This window comes from Sus scrofa, chromosome 4 (genome assembly GCF_054392235.1).
Source record: "Sus scrofa isolate SSC_HxYL_T2T_F1_AM1 chromosome 4, Sscrofa_HxYL_maternal_Yorkshire_Landrace_v2.0, whole genome shotgun sequence".
Lineage (NCBI taxonomy): Eukaryota > Metazoa > Chordata > Mammalia > Artiodactyla > Suidae > Sus > Sus scrofa.
Genome location: NC_139386.1, coordinates 896,273 through 923,260, shown reverse-complemented (window position 1 = coordinate 923,260; position 26,988 = coordinate 896,273). Strand labels below are relative to the sequence as shown.

Below are 26,988 nucleotides of genomic sequence, written 5' to 3'. Positions count from 1 at the left end.
GCGCTGCCCGCAGGTTCGGGAAGCCGCTGGTGGTGGACCTGCGCGAGGTGGACGTGTTCCCGGCGGTGCAGCGGCAGCTGGAGGCGGTGCAGCCGGGCCTGGCGCGGGAGCTGCTGAGCCGCGCGCTGCTGGAGCGGGAGCGGTACCTGTCGCTGCTGCGGCCCAACGACGGGCCCGAGTACGGCCCCGCCCAGTTCCAGGAGGCGCGCCTGGGGCACTTCCGCCTCTTCTTTGTCACCAAGGTGCGGTGGCCTCCAGCCGAGCAGCTGCGGGTGCTGCTCCCGGTGCGCGTGCAGCTGCCCGGCGGGGGCCTCTAGGGCTCGGCCCCAATAAAGCGCGCCCCCAGGGCGCTGGGTCCGTGCCTGCGCGTGTCCGCCCGACTGCGCGCGCGTCCGGGCAGGGGGCTGAGCCTGGTGGCGGGAGCCCAGGCGCGGTCCTCCAGCTGCGGAGAGGGGCTCGGCCGCCCCCCCCTCCCGCCCCCAGACTCGGAGGAACAGAAGGGGTCGGAGGCAGACAGACAGACGAGAGGTAAAACGTAGTCAATTTTATTTTCCTTGAACCACAAAATAGAGTCTTTGGTTGTACAAACATCACTAGTTACAGTCTCGCCAGGAGGGCCTGGCTGGGGAGGGGCGGTTAGTCAGTGGCCAGAAGGCCTGAGGGGACCTCTTTAAAAAGCTAACAGCCAGGTTAAAAGACTGGGGCCAGGGCGGCGTCGGAGCTGGCAGGGCCCCCGGCCCAAGTCGGGGGAGGTACCCCTGCCCTCTAGGAGGGGACCGGGCCCAGGCCGCGGCGCCCCGGCCGCACTGCACGGCGGCTGCTGCACAGCGTCACCTCCTCGGGGCCCACTGTGCCCGGAGAGGGCCTGCCCAGAAGCACCGTGGCCACCTCGCCGTCCTCCTCCGGCGGACCTGGCCAGCGGGACGGGGCCGAAGTGAGCCGAGGGGCCGAGGCGCCCTGAGGGGAGAGGACCCCCCACCCCCACCCCACCCCACCCCCGGCCGGCCGCCCCCTCCCTCACCTGGGCTGGGAGATGCTTCCAAGGACCGCAGCTCCTCGGCAAAATCCGGGGACTGTGATGGGAGAAGGGCTGGTCAGGGCTCCGCCCGGCCCGGAGCGGCGGGAACCCACCCAGGGGGGCCCGTGGGCTGGGCGCGGCCGGCGCAGGACTGGCCACAGAGACACAGGGAAGGGAGCGGAGGAGGAGGGGACAGGGCTGGGCGACAGGCAGAGCAGAAAGGCGGCAGGAGGCGGTCGGGGCTGTCCTGCCCAAGGCCAGGAGGGCCCGGTACCTGCAGGTCATAGACAGGTCTGGAAGAGGGCAGGGCTGCAAACACCCTGTAGTCAAACTTCCTGCCAGACAAGGCCTTGAAAGGACAGCGTGAGGAGAGAGGCGAGCGCGTGAGAAGGAGCGGGGGCGGGGCGGGGGGGCAGCGCGGGCCGCGGCCGCGGGCTCCTCACCAGGCGTCCCGGGGAGGTGCCAGTCGGGGGGCCGAGGTCTGGAGGGACGAGAAGCGGGAGTTGGGGTGGGTCCGCGTGCAGGCTGCGCCCCCCGCCTCCCGCCGCACACAGACCTTCCAAGGGGGTGGGGGACGGGGTGGGCGCGGGCGAGGGCGCCTCGGCCAGGCGCTCCAGGGGCCCACGCTTGCCGCGGCCCTCCTGGGCCTTGCTGAGGACCATCTGGGCGCGGAGGGCGTCCTGCTCCAGGGACTTCATCCTGGGGAGGAGCGAGCGCGAGGTTGGGCGGCGCGAGGTGGGGCGGGCGGGCGGCGGGCAGCGGGCGGGCGGCGGGCCTCACCTGGCCGCCCTCCACAGCGCCCGCTTCTCGGCCTCCAGGGCGCGGCGCTCGGCGGGGGACAGGGCCCGCTCGGGCGCCGGCAGCTCCGGGCTCTGCACGCGCAGCCGCTCCTGGTGCCGCCGCTCGGCCTTGGCCGTTCGCACCGGGGCGCCGCCTCCCTGCGGCGGCGGAGGGGACGCGGGGCCGGGCCTGGGCGACAGGACAGGAGGGCCAGGTGGGCGCGGCGCCGGCGGCAGCGGCGGGGGAGACGCTGGGTGCCGGCTCCTCGCCCCCCTCACCCTGCGGCAGGGCTCTGGGCGGCCCAGGGCGGCTCCTCCTCGGGCTCCTCGTCGTCGGGGGCCTGGGCGGCGTGCGGGAGCCCCGCGTCGGCGGCTGCCTCCTCGCGCAGCATTTGCACTCGCTTCTGCTGCAGCTTCCGGGCTGGGGGTGGGGGTGGGGGTGGGGGCGGGTCAGGCCCGAGACCGCCCCCCCCCGCCCCCCTCCCCGGCCCCCCAGCCGGCCGCTCACCTTCCTCCTCCTGCATCTTCCGCAGGTCGTCGGCTCCCACCAGCGACACACGCTTCGGGGGACCCTCGGCCTGGGGTACCCGCACCTCCAGCTCGAAGTACTTCTGCCGCTCGCGGAAGGACAGCTGCTCCGGGGAGGCCGCGGGCCCAGGCGTGGGGGGCTGGGGGGAGCGCGCCCTGAGACCTGGTCCCTCGGGCCTCCCAAGCACATGCGTCGAGGCCACCGTGGGTCCCCCGCCACCTACCTGCGCTGGGGCGTCCTGGAGCGGGTGCAGGCCAGGCACGGCCGCGAAGGTCCTGTAGGCCTGCTTCACGTTGGTGGGCAGCTCGTCGGGGGAGGGCGGGGAGGGGGGCTGGGGGACCGGGCGCCAGTGAGCTGTGCTGGGACAGCTGTCCCTTCTACAGCCACCGCCCTAGCTGCCACTGGCTGGCCCTGTTGACTGCCTCCAGCCCCACCCCCGCCACAGGTCAGAACTCACAGGTTGGGGATCCCCTCTGCCCCTGGGGGCCAGGGAGCCCCTTGGCCAGGCCGGAGCCACTGGCTGGATCACCCCGAGTCTCGTCTACAAAGGGCAGGTGCGGAGGGGCCCGCGGCGTTCGGGGAAGAGGGTGTGGGGGACGGAGGGAAGAGAGAGATGGAGCCAAGGTGGGTGGCTGGGTGGGTGCCCAGGGCACGAGGCTGGCACTCACCCTTCTGTGGTCTGTCAGGAAGGGGTAGAGGCTGGGGGCCCGGCTCCAAGGCGGCACCACCACTGCTTACCCCAGCCTGCTGTGCAGCGAGACCCGGTGCCCACGGCCTGGCCCTCCCTACGCAGTGCAGCCAGGGCGCCTCCGCGGTAAAGTGGGGGGTGGGGGCAGGGCCACGCTGCCTCCTGGGGACTCACAGGGAGCTCCCCGCCCCCTTCACCAGCCACCTCTGGCCAGGAAGGTGCCCAGAGTGAAGGGGAGCAGCCAAGTGGAGCCCCGCGCACAGCAGCCCCTGAGGTCCCCAGCCGCACCCACTATGCACTCACCTGCTGGCGGCCCGGGGAAGAGGGCACCTCCTTCATCCCTCCGGCTGCCCCAGACGGAACCTGGAGAAGCCAGTGGTGGCTGGTGGGGCGACAGTCCAGTAGGACTGGGGCCCCACAGGGAGGAGCCGGGGGCAGGGGGGCACTGGCCCTCCCAGCTCCAAGGCTGGTCCTCAGCTCCCTGGCCTGACCACTGCCCAGGGGACAACCCTGGACAGGTCGGCACCATTGCTTGGCCGGCGTGGAGGGGTTCTCCCCGAAAGGCAGTGGCCTGGAGTCCCTCGGGCCCTCCCCCCAACACGCAGGGACAGGAGAGAGGCCTGGGGCTTCTGCTCCCCACCCCAGGCTGAGCGCCAGCTGCCCATCCATGGCAGTGGGCTGCCGCCACCGGAGGGAAGCTGCAGCTTTTGGGGAGAGACAAGAACAAGCAATGAGACAGAAAAAAGCTGGGCACGGGGCGGCCCAGGGGCAGAGCCCCCAGACCCAACGCCTGCTGCCAGGGTGCAGACAGCCACTGGCTTGGCAGGCTGTCCCCGCAGCAGGCTGGCCACCCCACAGGCAGGCCCCTGGCGCCCCCGCCAGGAGCTCTGAGGTCCACGAGTTAGGAGGCCGACTCCTGCCAACCACCCCGCAGCCGTGCCCTGCTAGGGACGTCTGGCTCTCACAGTCTGGGCCAAGGGAGGGAGGGAGGGACTGTGCCAGGCCTCCCCTGTCCCCTTGGTGTGTGGGGGCAAGGGGGAGGGCCTGATGGACTCCAGGCCACGGCCTTTAGGGACAACTCTCCACGCTTTGCACCAAAGCCCCAGCCCGCGCCTCCCTGCTCCTCCAAGGCTCTCGCCCAGCACAGATGCCCCACTGCACCTCCCACCACCGCTGGTCCGCGGGGTCTCCGCCTGCTGGGTCCCCCGCTGTGGCTGGCTGCTGCACACGCCCCTTGGGAGGGCTTTCCTCTCTCCCGGGGGACGAAGGAGCAGCACATGCCTCCTGTCCAGAGTCCCCCGGCCCCTGGCCGAGTGCTAGGCCTCTGCCCCAACCCTCTCCTCCAGGGCTGCTCGCAGCTGCTCCAGCCCGTCCTTCCCACAGTGGCCTGTGCCCAACCCCACCCTGGTGGCTCTGGTGGTCCCCAGCTGTCTCTGGCCCAAGCCCTCCAGGCCCACAAAGGCCCCTCCCACTGGGGGCAGGGCCCTGGCAGAGCCCCGAAAGCTGTCCTGCAGGGTCTCGGCTGGAGGAAAGAAGGCAGGACTGGCGTGCAGGTGGGCAGACAGAGGCTGGGACAGTCAGGGACTGACCCTCTGCCTGCTGCCAGCGCCGGGCGTGGTAGCCAGAGGGTGGCGGTCCTGCTTCAGGCTCTCGGGGCTCCGAGTCCGGGGAGCAGAGTGGACGCAGGGCTCTAAGGGGCTGTGTCGGCCACCGAGCGTGCCCCGCGGGAAGGGTCAGCCAGAGCTCGGAGCCCCGGGCCGTGTGGGAAGGCCCCCGCCCCGCAGGCGGGTGACCTGGCACTCACCATGGCCTCCAGCCCCCGCTGTGGGGTCTGCCCGGGCGGCTCCTTCTCCTGTGAGGAGAGCAGACGGCGGTCAGGGCCGGACGGCCTCCGGCTCCTGAGCCCTGGGCTGCCGGCCCGGCGCTGCTGACCTTGCCAGGGCCCTCGGGGCCCAGCTCCCGGTCGATGGAGGAGATGCTCTCCAGGCTGTTCCGGCGGCCCAGGCCCGCAGCAAAGGGATTGGCGATGACACCCGGGGACACCTGCGGGGGGAGCGGGCCGAGTGACCACGCAGAGCTGAGGTGGCCGCTGGGGGCGGGCTCTGTGAGCAGCGCTGCTGGCTGCTCAGGACACCGCCAGCCTCCTGTGACACAGGGCAGCCAGGGGTCGCATCTGTACGGGGTCCCAAGGCAGCGACGCTCCTCCTGGGGAGCAAACAACGGACGAGACGGGGCGCGGGGTGGGGGCAGCCGGCAGCCCTGCACCTGGCGGCACCGAGGCCCTGAGGCGAAGGCACGGGGGGGGGGGGGGGGGCCGCGAGGACCGTGATGGTGCCTCGGGTCAGAAAAGGCCACGCAAATGTGGTGCGGCTGCCCCGCGGCACTGACTGCAGCGAGCGAGCGAGCGAGTGGGGGCCGGAAGCGCAGCCTGCCCCTCCAGAGACCCAGGGGCACGGCGAGACTGGCACGGGGCAGCACGAGCCAGCACCAGCGCAGACACGACCGTGTGGGCCAGAGGTGGGCGCAGGCTCCTCAAAGTGCCCCGTCTCTGGTTTTGGCTTCGGGGCCACACGGAGGTTTATACTAATAAGAAACTGCTCTTTTAAAGTCACCTCTAGGAGTTCCCGTTGTAGCTCCCGCTGTGCTCACAGACCTGACTAGGGTCCAGGAGGACATGGGTTCGAGCCCTGGCCTCGCTCAGTGGGTTAAGGATCCGGCGTTGCCGCGGGCTGTGGTGTAAGTCACAGGCTCGGCTCAGACCCCACATTGCTGTGGCTGTGGTGGAGGCCGGCAGCTGCAGCTCCAACTGGACCCCTAGCTCAGGAACCTCCATGAGCCACGGCTGTGGTCCTAAAAAGCTAAGCAAGACAAAACAAAACAGTCGTCTCTAAAAACTGAAAACAAGTAAGCCCAACTGTGTATCAAGTTGGCAGTAAAACAATACAAAGAATTATTGCAGATGACTTGAAAGCACAGTATTTTGACTGTACCTCCTAGCTGGATAAATCCTAAGGACTTAGAATCATAAAAGTCAAACTCCTATAACCTAAGTGTGAACTGAAATAGCAGAGTACCTCCCACTCCTGGACACGCGTCCGCACAAAACACTAACTGGAAAAGATAAGCCCAGGGAGTTCCCGTCATGGCTCCGTGGCTAACGAATCCGACGAGGAACCATGAGGTTGAGGGTTTGATCCCTGCCCTTGCTCAGTGGGTTAAGGATCCTGCGTTGCCGTGAGCTGTGGTGTAGGTTGTAGACGCGGCTCGGATCCCGCGTTGCTGTGGCTTTGGTGTGGGCTGGCGGCTAGAGCTCCAATTAGACCCTTAGCCTGGGAACCTTCATGTGCCCCGGGAGCGGCCCCAGAAAAGGCAAAAACACCAAAAAAAAAAAAAAAAAAAAAAGAAAGAAAGAAAGAAAGAAAAGACAAGCAGAGTTCCCACTGTGGCTCAGCAGAAACCAATCTGACTAGCATTCATGAGGACTCAGGTTCGATCCCTGGCCTTGCTCAGTGGGTTGAGGATCTGGCGCTACCATGAGCTGTGGTATAGGTCACAGATATGGCTCTGATCCCGTGTTGGGTGGCTGTGGTGTAGGCCAACAGGTGCAGCTTGGATTTGACCCCGAGCCTGGGAACTTCCATATGCCATGGGTTTGGCTCTAAAAAGACAGGAAAAAAAAAAAAAAAATAGAGGCACCCCTATGTTCATAGCAGCACTATTCACAATAGTGAACTCAGGGAAACAACGTAAAATGTCCATCAATAGACGAGTGGATTAAGATGTGGTACATGGAATACTACACAGCCATAAACAAGAACAAAACAATGCCATTCGCAGCAACGTGGGTGCAAGTAGAGGTTGTCATACTGAGTGAAATAAAGTCAAACAAACATCACATGATATCACTTCTATGTGGAATCTATGACACAGGCGTTCGCACTGTGGCACAGTGGAAACGGGGGAGGATGGAGGGGTAGATGGAGGGGGAGGATGGAGTGGAGATTGGAGGGGAGCATGGAGGAAAGGATGGAGCAGATGGAGGGGGAAGATGGAGGGGAGGATGGAGAGGTGGATGGAGGGGAGGATGGAGGGGGAGGATGGAGGGGGAGAATGGAGGGGTGGATGGAGGGGAGGATGGAGGGGGAGGATGGAGAGGTGGATGGAGGGGAGGATGGAGGGGAGGATGGAGGGGGAGGATGGAGGGGGAGGATGGAGGGGAGGATGGAGAGGTGGATGGAGGGGAGGATGGAGGGGAGGATGGAGGGGAGGATGGAGGGGAAGATGGAGAGGTGGAGGGGAGGATGGAGGGGGAGGATGGAGGGGGAGGATGGAGAGGTGGATGGAGGGGTGGATGGAGGGGAGGATGGAGAGGTGGATGGAGGGGAAGATGGAGAGGTGGAGGGGAGGATGGAGGGGGAGGATGGAGGGGGAGGATGGAGAGGTGGATGGAGGGGTGGATGGAGGGGAGGATGGAGGGGGAGGATGGAGAGGTGGATGGAGGAGAGGATGGAGGGGAGGATGGAGGGGTGGATGGAAAGGTGGATGGAGGGGAGGATGGAGGGGAGGATGGAGGGGAGGATGGAGAGGTGGATGGAGGGGAGGATGGAGGGGAGGATGGAGAGGTGGATGGAGGGGAAGATGGAGAGGTGGAGGGGAGGATGGAGGGGGAGGATGGAGGGGGAGGATGGAGAGGTGGATGGAGGGGTGGATGGAGGGGAGGATGGAGGGGGAGGATGGAGAGGTGGATGGAGGAGAGGATGGAGGGGTGGATGGAGGGGTGGATGGAGAGGTGGATGGAGGGGAGGATGGAGGGGAGGATGGAGGGGAGGATGGAGGGGAGGATGGAGAGGTGGATGAAGGGGAGGATGGAGGGGAGGATGGAGAGGTGGATGGAGGGGAAGATGGAGAGGTGGAGGGGAGGATGGAGGGGGAGGATGGAGGGGGAGGATGGAGAGGTGGATGGAGGGGTGGATGGAGGGGAGGATGGAGGGGGAGGATGGAGAGGTGGATGGAGGAGAGGATGGAGGGGTGGATGGAGGGGTGGATGGAGAGGTGGATGGAGGGGAGGATGGAGGGGAGGATGGAGGGGAGGATGGAGGGGAGGATGGAGAGGTGGATGAAGGGGAGGATGGAGGGGAGGATGGAGAGGTGGATGGAGGGGGAGGATGGAGAGGTGGATGGAGGAGAGGATGGAGGGGAGGATGGAGGGGTGGATGGAGAGGTGGATGGAGGGGAGGATGGAGGGGAGGATGGAGGGGGAGGATGGAGGGGAGGATGGAGGGGAGGATGGAGAGGTGGATGAAGGGGAGGATGGAGGGGAGGATGGAGAGGTGGATGGAGGGGAAGATGGAGAGGTGGAGGGGAGGATGGAGGGGGAGGATGGAGGGGGAGGATGGAGAGGTGGATGGAGGGGTGGATGGAGGGGAGGATGGAGGGGAGGATGGAGGGGAGGATGGAGAGGTGGATGAAGGGGAGGATGGAGGGGAGGATGGAGAGGTGGATGGAGGGGAAGATGGAGAGGTGGAGGGGAGGATGGAGGGGGAGGATGGAGGGGGAGGATGGAGGGGGAGGATGGAGAGGTGGATGGAGGGGTGGATGGAGGGGAGGATGGAGGGGGAGGATGGAGAGGTGGATGGAGGAGAGGATGGAGGGGAGGATGGAGGGGTGGATGGAGGGGTGGATGGAGGGGAGAATGGATGGGAGGACGGAGAGGTGGATGGAGGGGAGGATGGAGGGGAGGACGGAGAGGTGGAAGGAGGGGAGGATGGAGGGGAGGGTGGAGACGTGGATGGACGGGCGGATGGGGGGAGGATGGAGGGGGAGGATGGAGAGGAGCATGGAGGGGAGGATGGAGGGAGAGGATGGGGAGAGAGGATGGGGGAGGATGGGGGGAGGATGGAGGTGGAGGATGGAGGGGAGGATGGAGGGAGAGGATGGGGAGAGAGGATGGGGGAGGATGGGGGGAGGATGGAGGTGGAGGATGGAGGTGGAGGATGGAGGGGAGGATGGAGGGGAGAATGGAGGGAGAGGATGGGGAGAGAGGATGGGGGAGGATGGGGGGAGGATGGAGGTGGAGGATGGAGGGGAGGATGGAGGGAGAGGATGGGGAGAGAGGATGGGGAGAGAGGATGGGGGAGGATGGGGGGAGGATGGAGGTGGAGGATGGAGGGGAGGATGGAGGGAGAGGATGGGGAGAGAGGATGGGGGAGGATGGGGGGAGGATGGGGGGAGGATGGAGGTGGAGGATGGAGGGGAGGATGGAGGGGGAGGATGGAGAGGTGGATGGAGGGGTGGATGGACGGGAGGATGGAGGGAGAGGATGGGGAGAGAGGATGGGGGAGGATGGGGGGAGGATGGAGGTGGAGGATGGAGGGGAGGATGGAGGGAGAGGATGGGGAGAGAGGATGGGGGAGGATGGGGGGAGGATGGGGGGAGGATGGAGGTGGAGGATGGAGGGGAGGATGGAGGGGGAGGATGGAGAGGTGGATGGAGGGGTGGATGGAGGGGAGGATGGAGGGGGAGGATGGAGAGGTGGATGGAGGAGAGGATGGAGGGGAGGATGGAGGGGAGGGTGGAGACGTGGATGGACGGGAGGATGGGGGGGAGGATGGAGGGGAGAATGGATGGGAGGACGGAGAGGTGGATGGAGGGGAGGATGGAGGGGAGGACGGAGAGGTGGACGGAGGGGAGGATGGAGGGGAGGGTGGAGACGTGGATGGACGGGCGGATGGGGGGAGGATGGAGGGGGAGGATGGAGAGGAGCATGGAGGGGAGGATGGAGGGAGAGGATGGGGAGAGAGGATGGGGGAGGATGGGGGGAGGATGGAGGTGGAGGATGGAGGGGAGGATGGAGGGAGAGGATGGGGAGAGAGGATGGGGGAGGATGGGGGGAGGATGGAGGTGGAGGATGGAGGTGGAGGATGGAGGGGAGGATGGAGGGGAGAATGGAGGGAGAGGATGGGGAGAGAGGATGGGGGAGGATGGGGGGAGGATGGAGGTGGAGGATGGAGGGGAGGATGGAGGGAGAGGATGGGGAGAGAGGATGGGGGAGGATGGGGGGAGGATGGAGGTGGAGGATGGAGGGGAGGATGGAGGGAGAGGATGGGGAGAGAGGATGGGGGAGGATGGGGGGAGGATGGAGGTGGAGGATGGAGGTGGAGGATGGAGGGGAGGATGGAGGGGAGAATGGAGGGGAGAATGGATGGGAGGACGGAGAGGTGGACGGAGGGGAGGATGGAGGGGAGGATGGAGAGGTGGATGGAGGGGAGGATGGAGGGGAGGATGGAGAGGTGGATGGAGGGGAAGATGGAGAGGTGGAGGGGAGGATGGAGGGGGAGGATGGAGGGGGAGGATGGAGAGGTGGTTGGAGGGGTGGATGGAGGGGAGGATGGAGGGGGAGGATGGAGAGGTGGATGGAGGAGAGGATGGAGGGGAGGATGGAGGGGTGGATGGAGGGGTGGATGGAGAGGTGGATGGAGGGGAGGATGGAGGGGGAGGATGGAGAGGTGGATGGAGGAGAGGATGGAGGGGAGGATGGATGGGTGGATGGAGAGGTGGATGGAGGGGAGGATGGAGGGGAGGGTGGAGACGTGGATGGACGGGAGGATGGGGGGGAGGATGGAGGGGAGAATGGATGGGAGGACGGAGAGGTGGATGGAGGGGAGGATGGAGGGGAGGACGGAGAGGTGGACGGAGGGGAGGATGGAGGGGTGGATGGAGGGGAGGATGGAGGGGAGGACGGAGAGGTGGACGGAGAGGTGGACGGAGGGGAGGATGGAGGGGAGGGTGGAGACGTGGATGGACGGGAGGATGGGGGGAGGATGGAGGGGGAGGATGGAGAGGAGCATGGAGGGGAGGATGGAGGGGAGGATGGAGGCGGAGGATGGAGGGGAGGATGGAGGGAGAGGATGGGGAGAGAGGATGGGGGAGGATGGGGGGAGGATGGAGGTGGAGGATGGAGGGGAGGATGGAGGGAGAGGATGGGGAGAGAGGATGGGGGAGGATGGGGGGAGGATGGAGGTGGAGGATGGAGGGGAGGATGGAGGGAGAGGATGGGGAGAGAGGATGGGGGAGGATGGGGGGAGGATGGGGGGAGGATGGAGGGGAGGATGGAGGGAGAGGATGGGGAGAGAGGATGGGGGAGGATGGGGGGAGGATGGAGGTGGAGGATGGAGGGGAGGATGGAGGGAGAGGATGGGGAGAGAGGATGGGGGAGGATGGGGGGAGGATGGAGGTGGAGGATGGAGGTGGAGGATGGAGGGGAGGATGGAGGGGAGAATGGAGGGAGAGGATGGGGAGAGAGGATGGGGGAGGATGGGGGGAGGATGGAGGTGGAGGATGGAGGGGAGGATGGAGGGAGAGGATGGGGAGAGAGGATGGGGGAGGATGGGGGGAGGATGGGGGGAGGATGGAGGGGAGGATGGGGAGAGAGGATGGGGGAGGATGGGGGGAGGATGGAGGTGGAGGATGGAGGGGAGGATGGAGGGAGAGGATGGGGAGAGAGGATGGGGGAGGATGGGGGGAGGATGGAGGTGGAGGATGGAGGGGAGGATGGAGGGGAGAATGGAGGGGAGAATGGATGGGAGGACGGAGAGGTGGACGGAGGGGAGGATGGAGGGGAGGATGGAGAGGTGGATGGACGGGAGGATGGGGGGGAGGATGGAGGGGGAGGATGGAGAGGAGCATGGAGGGAAGGATGGAGCAAATGGAGGGGAGGATGGAGGGGAGAATGGAGGGGGAGGATGGAGGGGAGGATGGAGGGAGAGGATGGGGAGAGAGGATGGGGGAGGATGGGGGGAGGATGGAGGGGAGGATGGGGAGAGAGGATGGGGGAGGATGGGGGGAGGGTGGAGGGGAGGATGGGGGGAGCAGGTGTGAGCTATTACCCTCGGAGGCCGTAAGTCCGAGGTCCTCCTGAAGAACACAGAGGACTGTCCAATGTCCCGTGATGAACCACAGTGAAAAAGAGGAGTTAAGAGTGTGTGCGTGTACACACACATATATAGGCAACTGAATCACTTGGCCGCACGGCAGAAATTAACACAGCACTGTAAATCAACTATACTTCAATTCAAAAAAGTAACAGTAGAAAGTCAAGATTTTTCTGCTTCTAAAAATATCCACTCCCCAGGCTCTACTTGCCGCTGAGGCCCAGAAGCAGTGACAGCTCAGAGCCACAGTCCCCGGCCAGCAATGGCTCTGAGCTCCCAGGGCTGGGACAGGGACTAAACGGATACGTGGTGATACCAGAGAGCCAGGATGCTCTCCAGTGACAGGCATCATGCTCCAGGGACATGGGAGCCACACTGCCCAGCAACGGGGCGCACCAAGACTCCACAGACCCGGAGTTCCCGTCGTGGCACAGCGGAAACGCCTCCAACTAGGAACCATGAGGTTGTGAGTTCGATCCCTGGCCTTATTCAGTGGGTCAAGAATCCGGCATTGCTGTGAGCTGTGGTGTAGGTCGCAGACGTGGCTCGGATCCCGTGTTGCTGTGGCTCTGGTGTAGGCCGGCAGCTACAGCTCCGATTCGACCCCTAGCCTGGGAACCTCCATATGCCACGGGAGCGGCCCTAAAAAAAGCAAACAAAAAAGAACACACAGACCCTGAAAACAAAACCAGAAAAGTATCTCTGCCACCATCCTGGGGCCTCCAAGGCACCAGCCACGTTGAAAATCGACAAAGGAAAGGGAAGACTGCCGTCCCCCCCCCCACCAAAATCTTATTAACAAATGCAAAAAGAGTTGATAACATTGCTTCCTTACAGAAAGGTCAGTAGAACAACCAAAAGCAACAGATGTGGGAAGAATTAACCAAAGCATTATTCCTTGGGACAGAAATTAAAATACCGAAAAATGGAGTTCCTGCCATGGTGCAGCGGAAACGAATCCGACTAGGAACCGTGAGGTTGAGGGTTCAATCCCTGGCTTCGCTCAGTGGGTTAAGGAACTGGCATTGCCGGGAGCTGTGGTTTAGGTCACGGACACGGCTCGGATCTGGCGTGGCTGTGGCTGCGGTGTAGGCCAGCAGCTGTAGCTCCAATTCGACCCCTAGCCTGGGAATCTCCATATGCTACAGGTGTGGCCCTAAAAAGACAAAAAAACAAACAAAAAAAGAAAATACTGAAAAACCAAGGCAGTCATGATGAAAATCCCAAAGCTGGTTCTTAGAAAAGGCCACTGGAGCACACACAGCTTGGGGAGGAGACCGAGGTGACACAACCGCAGGGAGGAAGAGAGTGTCCTGGGTCTCGTGCCAAACACGCGGGGAAGCAAACGAGCGCGGGCGGCCACATCCGCCAGGGGGACCGCGGCGCTGGCGGGCGGCGGCTGAGGACACAGAGATGCCCAGGCTAGAGGCTCCTGGGCACGAGCCCGGCAGGGAGGAAGCCCGATTCCCACGGGGCAGGCGGGTGGCACAGACAAGCCAGGGGCCGGTGAAGAGAATGGGGTGAAGGGCTCGGACCCGCGGCCCTGTGGTGGGAAGAGCCCGGGGGCTGAGGCCTCTGCGCCCCCCAGTGGAAAAGCCACCCCCTCCTTTCAAGCGCCGCCAGTCGCCAGTCGGAGGACACCTCAACCTCACTGGGCACAGGGCCGTGAAAACCAGTCAAGGGACTGGAGGGGAGGGATCGGAGTTTGGGGTCAACGGACGGCAACTGCTGCTCCTGGAATGGATTTACAGCGAGGTCCTGTAATCTGGGAACCACGTCAAGATTCTTACATCGCAGCGCGACACGGGAGGAACAAGTCCGTGTACACGTATGTGTAACGGGGTCCGCGTGCTGTACGGCGGGAAAAAGAGCGCGTTGGCGAAGTCACAATAAAGAATGAATTTAAAAAATAATAAAAGGACTGGAAAGAACAACGCCCATTTCAGAGAACAATTCTTACGGATTAAAAACGGAGACGGCCCTGTGAATTTGAGAAACGTTACATAAACTCCAGCCACCCGCCACCGTGGTCCCCACAGCATGGGGCCCAGGGGGGGCCTGAGCTCCGGGAAAAGGGGCCCTGCAGGCACCACTCAGGAGACAAGAGCCAGCTCTGAACACGCGGCCACAGATCCCGAGACCAGGCTACCTGCCGAGTGCCGGCCCATCTGTAGGGAACCGGCCGGTCTGTTTGGAAGAGAAAACAGAAAACAGACTAAGACTTTTCAAAAGAAGAAAAAACTGGGTGCCTTCACCAGTTACAGTGGCAGCAGCACTAAGGACAGCATTGGTGACAACACATCCGGCTCCCTGGGGTCACGTCCCGGAGGCACCAGGACACAGATCTGACCACAAGGAGGTGACATTTCCCCAAGTTCATGCACGGGACTGGCACAAAAAATCCACTGGCTAGAAAAGCAATTCCAGGCGGCGTATAAACACATATACCTACTTTTTTTTTTGGTCTTTTTCTTTTGTCTTTTTTAGGGCCGCAGCATATGGAGATTCCCAGGCTAGGAGTTGAATGGGAGCTGTAGCAGCCCAGCCTGCACCACGGCCACAGCAACGCCAGATCCTTAACCCACTGAGCAGGGCCCAGGGATAGAACCTGCGTCCTCATGGATACTAGTCGAGTTTTTAACCTGCTGAGCCCCAACAGGAACTCCTGTGTTTTATGTACTAGGAGAAAAGTACAGAACGGTGCTTTAACAAGCTTCCGAAGGGGAAGATTTTCCGAAACAAAACCCAAGTCCAGAAACCACAAAGGAAAAGACAGGGAGCCTCACACCACAGACGCTTCCGTGTCTGGAACCCCACAGAGACCATTCTATTTTTTTAGGGCCACACCTACAGCATGTGGAAGTTCCCAGGCTAGGGGTCCAATCAGAGCTGCAGCTGCCGGCTACACCACAGCCACAGCTCACGGCAACTCGGGATCCGTAACCCACTGGGCAAGGCCAGGGATCGAACCCACATCCTCATGGATACCAGTCAGGTTCGTTACCACCAAATCACAAAAAAAAACCATTCTCAAAAAGAGACAAAAACACCTGCTCCCCAACGTAACAAAAGAGCTAAACCTACAATTATGAAAGAGCAGCTGGAGTTGCTTGAAAAAGACAAACTCCCCAAAGGAAAAGAAGGACAAAAGGAAGCAGCACCGCCTGTCCAGTCCCACCGCGTCCAGGCCCACCGCCGGTCCAGTCCCACTGCAACAGCAACCACCCGCCTGAGCCCGGTGGCAGGTAGGGTTGGGGGGGGAGTTGGAGGCAGGATGGACTCTTTTCTGCAGAAACTGCCCCAAAGCCGAAGGTCGGGCTCCTGAGCCCACCGGCCGGGAACACCAGGGGGCAGCCCTCTAAGTCCGGGACCCCAGCCCCGCTCTTCACCACAGAGCCGTGTTTATTTCTTTTGTATAAAAAGCTTGAGTTCAGTATACGTGCGCATGAAAACGCCGAGACGCGCGTGCTGACACGCAAGCAGAAGTCAAAGCCAACTGGCAAGACCCCCGGAAAGACAGGGCTCCAGCGAACGGGCAGGGAGACCCTGGAGCAGAGACCCTCGCTCCTTCCCGGCCCAGAGGCGGTGCAGTGCAGGGACAGGGCGGTGGCCTCAGCGAAGAGCCGACAGCCCACAGAGCCCCCAGTGGCAGCCGGCACCCGGCCTCTGGAGCCCAGTCCTGGTCCTGGCAGCAGACACTGTCCCCAGGGGCCGGAAGCAGGGGACAGCTGCGTTCCCCCACAGGCTACCCCCAGGCGTCTGCTCTGGGACAGAAGGTCCTGAGTGGCGAGCTCCCTGCTGAGGGGCTGCCAGTGCCTGGGCAAGCTGGACGGGGTCCCTACATGTGTCTCATGGCGAGGGCACTGGCGTGGCTGTGTGCCCTGCCCTGCCCCGGCCCAGCCACCATGAGGTCCAAACACGCGCGCACACACACTACACACGCCCTGCCTCACCGCTGGGAGGTGGCTTTTCTGAAAGACCTGAGCAGGTCATCTGTGTACCTGCTGCACCCTACCTGGCCTGGACCACGAGCAGGGGACAGCCCCGTGCCTGGCACAGCTTGCACCCTACGGTCTCTGCCGGCTGACGCCCAGGCTCGGAGGCAGCTCGCCACCCCTCCCGGGGACAGGACCCTGCACCCGGGGCAGAGCACCAAAGGGCGGGGCACTGACCTCGGCGGGGGCGGGGGCGGCAGCGTCGAAGCCGTCGCAGATGAGCACGGTCAGGGCGTCGCCTGCACTGCGCAGCAGCTGCACGGCCTCGCTGTGCGTCAGGCCCAGCAGGCTCTGCTGGTTCACCTCCAGCAGCCGCAGCCCCACTCGCAGGCGGCCGTCACGCCCGGCGGCCCCTGTGGGGCTCACCTGCAGAGAGACGGGCCTGTCTGTCCTCAGGAGCAGCTCCCGCCCGGGCCCCGTCTCCACCCGAGGAGCCCGGCAGAGCGGGGCTGGCAAGGCGGGCAGGCTGCTCACCTTGGAGATGAAGATGCCCTCGTCTGTGGGGTCCCAGGGGTTCCCCGCGTGGCCCTTGGCACCTCCACGGATGCTGATGCCCAGCTTCTCCCCGGGGGCCTTCTGGATACAGAGCTCCCGCATGCCCGGAGGCGGCGGGTCCCTCCGCACCAGCAGGACCAGCTCCAGGCAGGGCCGGAGCAGGGCGCTGACTGCTTCCTGGTGCGTGGCCTCCCGTACATCCTGCCCGTTCACTGCCAGGATGCGGTCCCCGACCCGCAGGCCACTGCGCGCAGCGAGGCCCCGTGGGAGCACCTGTCAGGGGAGGGCAGTGTCCAGCAGGCTGCTGGCTTTGCCACGCCGCGCCTGGGCTGGGCCCTCTCAGCACAGGTGCCCGCAGGGCCCGCTCGCCCCACCTTAGAGATGAACACGCCCGGCTCCTGGACGCCAAACGGGTGGCTGGAGTGATCGGAGCCCCCAACGATGCTGAGCCCCAGGGGGCCCCCGGCTCTCGGCAGACAGATCTCCTGGGGACACGGAGGGCCTGGGAATCAGAGCAGAGAAGGGACGCTTCTCCGCCTCAGAGGACGTGAGGGGCCAGAGCACCTCACTGCAGGAGAGCCACTGTGGGGCACGCGGGAAACCACTGCAGGGCAGCGCCCTGGTGTCCTGCAGCCTGAGGGGGAGGGCGTGAGGACCTGCTTTCCCACCCAGGGGTGCTAGCACCCCACACTTGGAACCGAGTGGACCTGGGGTCTCACCTCCACTGGGTAGGGCCCCTCCAGGGCAGCGGCCAACAGACTGGGGGCCAGCCTTAGTGGCCCGGGCTCTCCAGGGGCGGCAGTGGCCACAGGGGTAGTGGTGGCAGCAGCAGGGGGTGGGGGGGAATGTGGTGGGGGGCTGGGGGCAAGGGGCCCCCCAGCCTCGCGTTCCAGCAGCAGAGCGATGGTGGGGGAGGCGGCGGTCAGCAGAGAGACAGCGTGGTCGTGCCTGGCCTCTGTCACGTCCACGCCGTTGATCTGCGAGAGTGTGGCCGTCAGGGGCCAGTGGGCCGAGGGGGTGGATGGGTGCTGGGAGGGACCCACTGCCCCTACTTACAGAGAGGACGCGATCGCCAACCTGCAGCGTGCCCGCCCGGTGGGCGGCCCCACCCTCAGCGATGCGGGAGACGAAGATGCCCTGCGCAGGAGGGGGGAGCGCTTGGCTGCAGGCCGGCCCTGGTCCTGCCCCCCTGCCCCCAGCCTTGCCCACGGCCTCGCCTCACCCCGTCGCCGGCCCTGTAGGGCGTGGAGCCTTTCCCGCCAGCGATGCTGAAGCCCAAGCCCTTCTCGCTGCGCACCAGGCAGGCCACGTGGCGCTGGCGGAGGGGCCCGGGGGGCTCGGGCTGGAGCTGGGGCAGGCGCAGGCCGCCCCCCCACCGCTCCCGGGGGCTGTAGTCGTCCTCCGGCCGCAGTGGCGTGACGGTGACCGCGTTCTCGGGCTCCACCATGCGCTCCCGCCAGAGCCGCATGTGCACCGTGGGACCCGCCCCACGCAGCGCCTCCACCGCCTGCTGATGCTCCGCGTCCTGCAAGGCCACGCCGTTCACCTGGGGGCCGCAGTGCTCGTCAGGTGGGCAGGCAGCACAGGGCCCCGGCCCTCCTGTTGCTCCACGCCTGTGCCCCTGGTCCTGGCGACCCTGCCGCCAGTAAGCAGGCCCACAGCCAAGGGCACCCGGGGTCCTGGGGTTTCGAACCCTGGGCCTCCACCCATCCTGGACTCAGCAAGACCTCCCCGCTATCAGGCCTGGCAGTCCCTCCGTGAGCTAGGGTGGCCCTGCAGGAGGGCACGCTGCCCTCGGACCCGGTGCTGATGCGACAGCTGTGAGCAGAGCCCTCCCCAAACTCCCTAACACACCTGCAGGCGCTGGGGGGCCAGCTGCACAGACAGGGGATTCAGGGCAAACGCCCGCCCCCAAACCTGTTGGAGGTCTGACCCCTCCCAGACCAGCCCTCAGGAACGGCTTCCTTCGTGAGCGCTCTGCTCCTGACACAGTGAGAGCCCCCACCCGCCAGGGCTCCTGCCCAAGTGGGACTCCCTGCGGCAGGGCTGGTACCCGGGCCTCCAGCCTGTGAGCTCCACACCTCACCCGGCCGGGCGCCGGTGCCTGGGGCCCAGAGAGGAGGAGCTGGCCCCCCAGCGACCCTGCAGGGGAGGCAGCAGGCACCGAGGTCTGAGGGTGCAGAGGGCGCAGCACTGGATGCAGCGCCCTGGGGGGAGGGCAGGCGCTGACTCACCTCGAGCAGCTTGTCACCTACTCGGACCCCAGCCCGCGCCGCGGGGCCCTCCTCGGACACGCGGGAGATGAAGATGCCCTGGAGGACGGGCAGGAAGTGAGCCCCCGCGCCGCCGCCACCGCTGCCGGCAGAAAGGGGCCTTCGCCTGGCCCTGGGTGTGGGTGCCTGGCAGCTACGGGAGGACTGGGTGCCCCGGGCGGGGCCCCAAGAGCACCCAAGGGGAAGAGGGTGGCAGCAGCGGGGCTGGGGTGGTCAGAGGTGCCGGTCAGGGAGGCAGGAGGTGCAAGTGGCCCTCCAGAAAAGGTTCCGACCCTGACCCGGCAGAGGCCCCGAGGGAGGGAAAGGTGAGCGTGAAGAAGGCCACAGGCGCCTCAAGACAACCCAACGCCAGCCGGCAGCCTCAGGGCTCTGCGTCCGACCCCCGGCACAGGGAGCCCCGGTCAACCAACACCCAGAGCAGGGGCCGCCCCGGAGCGCCGAGCGGGCAGGGCAGCGGCTTCTCACCTCATCGTCTCCTTTGTAGGGGGTGGAGCCCTTGCCACCCGCAATGCTGATGCCCAGGCCCCCGGTCTGCCGCACGATGGTGAGGGTCAGCTGGCAACAGAAGAGCGGGGAGGTGTCGCAAAGTGCTTCCTCGCGCGGGGCCACCTTTGGGGGCGGGGCCGGGGCCTAGGAGGTCCGCCCCCAGCCCCGGCCCCAGAGACGGGGGCAGAGGGAGGCTGGAAACTCTGGCTGAGCCAGGGGGGGCCCCGCGGGCGCCCGCCCCAACCCGACTCTAAGGGGGCAGCTGGGCAGGAGCTCCTGCGGGAGGGCATGTGCGCAGAGGGCAGGAGCGTGGGGGAGGAGACGCAGCGCCTGCAGCCCAGAAGCAGCAGCCTGGGCCCAGCGCGGAGAAGCGCGTACAGACCTCTTCCTCCTCAATGCGAGCGGGCTCTATCAGCAGGTTATTGGCCTGGTCAAACGACACCCCCTGTTAGGACGGACCAGCAAGGGCATGCACGTGAGCCACCGCCCGGCCCCGCCACCGCCACCACCACCGCCACCACCGCCACCTGGCCCGGCCCCGCCACGAGCAGCAAAGAGAAGAGGCCACACCGAGCTCCCATAGCCTGAGCGCTGGCTCCTCCTGCCTGTGCCTGGCACTGCCCCCAGGCACAGGGTCCCATCCGGCCCAGAGGCCTGGCTGCTGCCGCCACCTACGAGACAGGGCAGGCTCAGCTGCTCACATGGGGGCCCCCTGTGGGCTGAGCTCAGGCCCCCTCGGCTGTGAACCGCTGAAGCGTCAGACACGAGGTGATGGGGTGCGGGTATCCCAGGGAGCCAGCAGGACCCGCCTGAGGACCAGAGGAAAGGAAAGGGCCAGGCCTCAGGAGGCCCAGAGAAGGCAGGAGAGCCTGGGCAGAGAGTGGCCACCCGAACCTCTCAGGACGGGGCTGCAAGGCCAGCAGGGAGCTCCGGGCAGGGTCAGCACCCAGCCCAGAGAGGTGGTGGGGCAGCTGGGGCACCTCCCTTGCCAGCTGGTGTCAGCACACGAGCCTCGGGCGTCACCTGAGAGCCATGGCTGTGGGCCCACGGGGCCCAGCCCGCCTGCCTCAGACGGGGACACAGGGCTAGACTCACCTTGACGGAGGGGGCGGAGGCCACGGCCTCCTCCTTCTCCTCCTCCGCCGCCACCCCTGCCTCCTCCTCCTCGGCTTCCTCTTCCTCCTCCTCCTCCTCCTCCTCCTCCTCAGCTCGAAGAGCCCAGGGCGTGTGGGGGCCGTTGTGCCAGCCCCCAGACCCCATCGAGCCCTCGCCGTCTGGCTGTGTCCCCTGCAGCAAGGCTACGACCGCCTCGGGCTGGGGCAGCTTGGAGATCTTGAAGTGCTTCTTGTAGTGGGGCGTGTCCTTCCGGATGAGCCGCTGTCTCCCACCCGGCAGGGGCCACGGGGCCTCCAGGGGCCCCTCCTCACTCTCGCCGTCCTCCCCGGGCAGGAGCAGCGTGTCCTCCGCAAAGCGCACGGTGGGCTGGGAGAGGCTGGGCGTGAGGACGCCGGTCCGGCGGGCCCAGCCCTCCCCATGCCGGGGCCCAGGGAAGCCCTGCCACGCAGGTGGCAGCATACAGGGCCTCTGAGAGGCTCCCTGCGGTTCAAATAAGAACAAGGGACTGCCTGGCGAAGGGCGCAGAGCAGATCAGCTCAGAGAAACAGAGGCCAGGGACCAGGAGGCTCCTCCCACCCCGCACACTGGGCTCTCAGGAGCCCGAAGCTAGGGAGCCCTCCGGGCCAGGAAAAAGGTCTCTTGGGGGTTCCAGGGACAATGCCAAAGCGATGTGAAGTGACAGGTGCAGGAGGGCAGAGCCCACGCCAGACCCAGCTTTGCAGGGACCCTCATGCCCAGCCTCTCACCGCCGCGCCCTGGAGCGGGACGGCCCCTGCAGGGCTCTGCACGGCTCAGAGCCCACCATGGCCGCGTGTGGTCCTGACTGCACGTCTGCTTGGGAAGGGGGGCGCGGGCAGCCTCCAGGCCAGTCTCACCTCCTCATAGGCCTCCTCTGTGACCTCCTCCTGGGCAGCTGGCACGGATTCCTGTTGGCTCAGGCCCTCCTCCTCGGCCACCAGGCCCTCGGGCTCACCCTGGGAGGCCGGGCTGGCCGATGGCTGCGCGTCCACACTCAGGCCAGACTCGGCACTCAGCCTCTTCTCCTGCGGGGGTCCGGCAGGGGGTCAGGCCACGCACCTGCCACGCCCTGGTGCCTGACCACAGCGCCTCGTGGGCTGCCCCCTCCCAGCTGCCCCCCACCCTGCGGGGAGCAGCGTCCACGCTCAGCCCTCAGGGGCGCCCTCTGTCCCCCACCGGGGAAGCCACGCTCCACCAGATAACCACAGGCACCCAGAGCCACCATTTCCTGGGGTGAAACCTCAAAACTCTTCCTAGAAAACATCAGCAGCACAGGAACTGAGTTCCCAAAACAATACTGCCTGAGAAGAGGAAGCACCCGAGGGGAGCACAGCAGCTTCCTGGGTGGGCAGCCAGGCACCACACCGTCGTTGCCAGCCCTATCACTTCTTGCTTGGGCAACAGATGCCCACTATACCCCAAGGACTCGCTGCTCTGCTGCCAGGGCTCCTGAGCGAGAGCTGGCTTGCCTGGCGCCAACCAGCCCCCTTACAGGAGCTGGCAACACGGGCACCCAAGACACAAGGGCTCATAGGCCTGGACTTCCATCTCCTAAGCCACCAAGGGCACGGCCACCTCTGGCTTCTGCCGCGCAGTGGCCCCGCCCGTCCACACTGCCCGACTTTCGTGTCTGCCCAGCGCCCCACAGTGGAGACAGCCTGGCCCGCGGGAAGGCTCGAGGCGCTGGGCCCTGAGCTTCCCACCTGCTCACAGCAGAGGGAGGGCTTCCTTCCCCCCCTGCTCCCCGTGCCCACACCCGGCCTAGGGCTCCCGGGCCTGCCGAGCAGGCATCCCTCCTGGGCCCCTCGGGTCCCCAGAGGTACCTCCACGGAGGGCGGGGGGGAGGGCGAGGGCGGCCTGGGCTCGGGCCTGCAGGAGGCGGCTTCGCTGCGACGCTCCACGCCCCGCTTCATCACCTTGAGCTCGCTGGGGTGAGGCGTGGCCCGCCGCTGCAGACCCTGCGGCAGGCAGGCGGGCAGGCAGGCGCGGGGTGAGGCGGGGCCGGGAGGAGCGGGCCCGCCCGGGGACCCCACCCCCCCATACCCGCTTCTCGGCGGCCGCCTCCTCGGCGTCCTCGTCGCCCGCGGGGGCCTCCAGGAACTGGATGACGCTGACGCGGCTGAGCGGGGTGTCGCTCCAGCTCTCGGAAGGGCTGCCCCGCGGCGCCGGGTCCTCTGCGGGAAGCTGGCATCAGGGCGGCCGGCCTGGCCCGGCCCCGCCCGGCCGCGCCCCCGCAACCTACCGAGGAGGCCGGGCGGGGGCCGCTGGGGCAGCAGGTAGCAGGTGAGCACCTTCTCGCCGGTCTGGGCGTCGTCCTCCGTCTGGAAGCGGAGCATGGGCTGCGCCTGGTTCTCGGCCAGCCATAGCGCCTTCAGGTTGAGGTGCGTGAGCGCGAACGGCAGGCTGCGCAGCCTGAGAGCGGGCGGTACAGTCAGCGCGGGCGGAGCGGCCTCGCGGGCTGGGGGCGCTGGGCGGCGGGGGCACGCACCGGTTCCCGGCCACGTCCAGCACGTGCAGCTCGGCCGTCTGCGCGAGCTCGGGCGGCAGGGCGGCCAGGCGGTTGTCCCGCAGAGAGAGGACGCTGAGCGCCACGCAGCCTCCGATCTCCGGCGGCAGCCCCTCCAGGCGGTTCCGGTCCACGTTGAGATTGGTCAGCTTGGTCAGCTTCCCCAGGGAGCGGGGCAGGGCCTGGCCGGGAGGAGGGCGTCAGAGGCCTGTGGGGCGTGACAAGGGAGACAGGGGCTCCCCCTCCAGGCACTGGCCTCCTGCCAGACACCGGCGCCCCGGCCCTCGCGCTGCAGGCCTCGGAGCCCCCACTCCGCCCACGGCGCCCCCTCGGCAGCCAAGCCCCATGGGCGCCGGCGCCCACCGTGAGCAGGTTTTCGGTGAGAATCAGCTCCGACAGGTTCTCACAGTCCCCGATGGCCTCGGGCACCTCGCACAAGCGATTCTGGTCCACCTTCAGGATGGACAGCTGCTTCAGCTGACCTGGCGTTGGGAAGACAGGGCCTCAGGGCTCGGTAGTGGGACAGCCCAGTCACCCGAGCCCCGGAGCCAGCCCGCCCGACCTGCCTCGGGTGCCTTCGGAACGCTGAGCTGGCATCCCAGCCCCCAGCTCCAGCCCCGCCCTCCCTGCGCCCATCCAACCGGCCGCCCCGATCATGCCCCCCGCCCCCCGCCCCTGCCAGGCCCCGCCACCGTGCCCTCACGAGCTCACCATCCCACTTTTGGCAGCACAAGTTGCCTCGGCTCCTTGGGTGCACCCGTTGTCCCGCTCTGGCCTCAGGCCAGCCTCCTCCCCCCGGAGGGATGTGTCCCAGAGACCCCCAGAGGCAGCGTCCTCGCCCCAGGACCCTCCTCTAGGCCAGGGCTCGTCACCCAGCACTGACCGATGCCATCGGGGAGCCGCTGCAGCAAGTTCTGGGAGAGCAGCAAGTCAGTGAGCAGCACCAACCCTCCAAGCTCTGTGGGCAGCTCCTCCAGCCGGTTCTCCGACACATCCAGGCACACCAGCCGCCGCAGGTTGCCAAGCTCCTGGGGGCGGGCACTGAGGGTCAGAGGGTGGACAGACGCGAGGTGGGGGGGACGACAAGGACAGGCTCACTCACCGGAGGCAGTGCCGACAGCTGGTTCCGGTCCAGCCACAGCTCTCGCAGGTTGGGCAGGGCCCCCAGGGTGTCAGGCTGCAAGAACAGACGGGGACAGAGTGACGGCCAAGGCTCACTTGCCCCGCCGGGCCCTGCCCCGCCCAGGACAGCCCCACCCTCTCCACACCAGCACTTCCAGATCGTTGCCTCCCAGATCCAGCTGTTCCAGCTTGACCAGGAAAGACAGGGACCTGCGGAGGAAACAGAGCAAGTTCTGTCGCGGCCACGTAGACTGTGGTTCCCGGGGCCGCCGCCGACACCGGCTGCTGGTAGGGCCGAGCCCACTCACGCAGGCAGGGACTTGAGAAGGTTCTCGCGGAGCTCCAGGGTCACCAGGTTGGCAAGGCTGCAAGAAATCAGGTTGGGGCGTGAGAGAGGCAGGAAGGTGGGGAGAGGCGCGGGAACAGGGCTGAGCGGAGCCCCTCCCCAGGGGGCACTTACTTGCCCACGTCCCCAGGCAGCGCCTGCAGGGACACGTCGTTCAGGGCCAAGTGAGCCAGGCTGCGCAGCTGTGTGAAGCCTTCCGGGAGCCTAAAGCCGGGGGGGGGGGGGGTTCAGAGTCCAGGTAGGGGCTGCTGAGCCTCCCCCTCCCCGCCACCCCCTCTGCAGCCACCGCCCACCTGGACAGGGGGTTCCCGCTGAAGTCCGCAATCTCCAGGGCTTTGCAGAACTTGATGCTCTCGGGGATCTCAGGGATGTCTAGGATCAGGAGGGGTCACGTGGAGAGATGCCCACAGCCGCCAGGGGTTCAAAGCCCTTCCTGCCACCCCCAGACTCCCCCCAGACCTGCCCCAAGTTCCCACCGTTGCGGGACACGTCCAGCTCCACCAGCTGCATGAAGTTGGCCACCTCAGGGGGCAACCGCTGGATTTCATTGTCACTTAGGCCCAACTTGCGAAGGTTCAGCAGCCGAAAGAAGGGCTGTGGGCAGGGGGTAGGGTCAGGGTGATGGCTCTGTAGCAGAGGGCCCCCCTCCCTGTTCCAGGCCACCCGGGAACCCAGAGTCCTGTCACGTCACCCGGGTCTGAAGTAGAACAAGCAAGCAAAAACCACACACATGCGCTTTTGCAGGTGTCAAACGCCTTAACTTTTGACACTTGGTTCCTTTGAGAATCATCCCAGAAACCTTCTCTGCCACAACACTGTCACACAACCAGCCTTCCACACTTGCGTTTTAGCTAAGAAATCACCTCCTTTTCCTGACTCCGTCAACCCGTGTTCCCTGCCCTCCGTGTTCCCTCAGGACTCCACCCCACACCTGAAGTCCCTCTTCTGCCCACCCAACAGGTGGGCCCTCGGAGGCCTGCAGGGTTTCTCCTGCTGCCTCCCAGTAGAAACCAGCCCAGCCTCACCCTGTGACAAAAATTTGGCAACTACCAAAACAAAAGTATAACGAAAAGAGCAGAGAGAAGTTTACGTTGCGGTGCAGTGGGTTAAGAACCCAACAGCAGCAGCTCGAGTGGCTGCAGAGGTTTGGGTTTGATCCCAGGCCCGGCACAGTGGATTAAGGATCTGGGGTTGCAGCAGCTACAGTGTAAGTCACAGCTGCGGCTCAGATTCAATCCCTGGCCCGGGATTTGAACATGCCCCCTTACAAAGGAAAAAGAGCGAATGAGCACAGGTCTGTGTGCTGCCGGCACGCAGTATCTGCAGGTAAAGTGCGGGACCCGAGGTGGGTGAGGAGCCCTGGCCCGAGCCTGGAGTGGAGCCACACCCTTTGCGGCACACAGCCCCCAGGCGCTGGGCCACTTAGCACCCCATCTCCAAAAAGGAAATCCTTTTGTGATCTGCTTCCTCTAACCTCCTCTCCCAAGTGGCCTTTGGAGGAGGAAAACCAAGCTGACGGAAGAAACAAGGCGGTGAGAGGCAGGTAAGACACAGACGTGCCACGCACAAGCACCTTCGAAGGTCTCTCCCCACCTTCGCCCCAGCACCCACAGGAAGAAGAGGGCAGTCGGGCAGAGGGCTGGACTCCCCACCTCCAGGGAGGTCCAGCAAGTTCCCGTCCATTAGCCACACCAGGTTCACCTTCCACCCAGATCCACTCCAATCCCATCCACCTTGCCCCCAGGCTTTCAACCTGCAGCTCCTCCTCTGGGCTGTGACCATCCCCGCCCCCAGCAGGCACCTGATGACCGCTGCCACCTGGTGCCAGCACCCGCGGCGGGTGAGGAAGGTGCGGCTGGCCGGGGTGGGGCTCTGGCCAGTAAGAACCAGCAAGGCCGGCTGGAGACTGTGGTGTCCCGCCCCGGCCAGCGCCAGCTGAGAGCTCGGAGGAGCGAGCGGTCGCAGCCGGGCCAACCCTACGGACCAGAGAGGAGGGCTGGGCCGGAGGCAGGTGAGGCAGCCGCTCACCTTGGGCAGCTCGCGGAGCTGGTTGGCGTCCAGGAGCAGCTCCTCCAGGCTGCGGCTGTAGCGGTAGATCTCCTCCGGCACGGCCTGCAGCGAGCAGTGCCGCTTGTCCACCGACTCCACGTGCCGGTTGCAGCGCCACAACGGGATGCACTTGAGCATGGTGCGGGCAGGCGCGGGCTCGGGCGGCAGGCGGGGGGCGGGGCTCGGCCCGCATGAGCGCTGGGGCGGGGGAGGAGCGGGGGGCGGCCGGGGCGGCGGCGGCGGCGCTGGGCCCGGCCCGCGCTTGGAACGCTCGGAACGCTCGGGCCGCTCGGACCGCGGCGGCCTGAGCTGGGGGCGCGGCCCGGACGGCGCTCAGACTCTCAGGGGGCGGCGGCGGCCCCGCATCCCGCCCGGCCCACTTGGCCCTGCCAGTCCACTCGTCCGCCGCTGTGCCCCAGCCGGAACCGCCGCCGCTGCCCGCCGGACTGCCCCGCCGACAACCGCCGGCCGCCGCGCAGCCCGCCGGGAAGCCGAGGCCCGCCCTCTCCGCCCATTGCCGCCGGGAACTACAACCTCCATAAGGCCCCGCGGTGCCGGTGCCTCTGAGAACCCGTAGCGGCCCCGCGCACGGCCCGTCGGGAAGCCCGGCTTCCGCCCCGCGACGCCAACGCCCCGGC

General features: G+C 66.0%; 2 protein-coding genes across 21 annotated transcripts in view; one reads left to right on the top strand and one right to left on the bottom strand.

Moving 5' to 3' along the window:
* The window catches only part of IQANK1 (IQ motif and ankyrin repeat containing 1), a 43,926-nt gene extending 43,565 nt beyond the window's left edge, over window positions 1-361 (top strand). For all 11 annotated transcript variants that reach the window (XM_085021521.1, XM_085021517.1, XM_085021514.1 and 8 more), the window contains one exon: window positions 14-361. In XM_085021521.1, the coding sequence (XP_084877647.1) occupies window positions 14-317 (304 nt within the window). In that variant the 3' untranslated portion in view covers window positions 318-361. The remainder of the gene's footprint in view (window positions 1-13) is intronic.
* A 168-nt stretch (window positions 362-529) lies between these two features.
* On the bottom strand, window positions 530-26,831 carry SCRIB (scribble planar cell polarity protein). Of its 10 annotated transcripts, XM_085021354.1 has the most exons (38): window positions 26,330-26,813; window positions 24,778-24,895; window positions 24,595-24,673; window positions 24,416-24,505; window positions 24,264-24,320; window positions 24,102-24,165; window positions 23,936-24,010; window positions 23,717-23,861; window positions 23,197-23,315; window positions 22,816-23,015; window positions 22,570-22,739; window positions 22,371-22,501; window positions 22,151-22,285; window positions 21,185-21,352; window positions 20,289-20,675; window positions 19,576-19,638; window positions 19,173-19,262; window positions 18,669-18,746; window positions 17,657-17,980; window positions 17,491-17,571; window positions 17,154-17,411; window positions 16,809-16,919; window positions 16,414-16,707; window positions 16,117-16,305; window positions 4,947-5,057; window positions 4,808-4,866; window positions 4,604-4,670; window positions 3,318-3,377; window positions 2,784-2,867; window positions 2,550-2,657; window positions 2,306-2,465; window positions 2,077-2,218; window positions 1,799-1,987; window positions 1,575-1,717; window positions 1,462-1,499; window positions 1,293-1,367; window positions 1,022-1,073; window positions 544-911 (listed from the first exon to the last, which is right to left on the bottom strand). In XM_085021354.1, exons 1-38 carry the CDS (start codon window positions 26,486-26,488, stop codon window positions 766-768), a joined length of 5,019 nt encoding a protein of 1,672 aa, XP_084877480.1. In that variant the 5' UTR covers window positions 26,489-26,813; the 3' UTR covers window positions 544-765. The 10 variants fall into 10 exon arrangements, with proteins under 10 accessions (XP_084877473.1, XP_084877470.1, XP_084877474.1 ...); XM_085021347.1 differs by lacking the exons at window positions 2,784-2,867; window positions 4,604-4,670 and having other exon boundaries at window positions 530-911; window positions 4,819-4,866; window positions 26,330-26,831; XM_085021344.1 differs by lacking the exons at window positions 2,784-2,867; window positions 4,604-4,670 and having other exon boundaries at window positions 530-911; window positions 1,462-1,717; window positions 4,819-4,866; window positions 26,330-26,831.
* Between the last annotated feature and the right edge of the window lie 157 nt (window positions 26,832-26,988).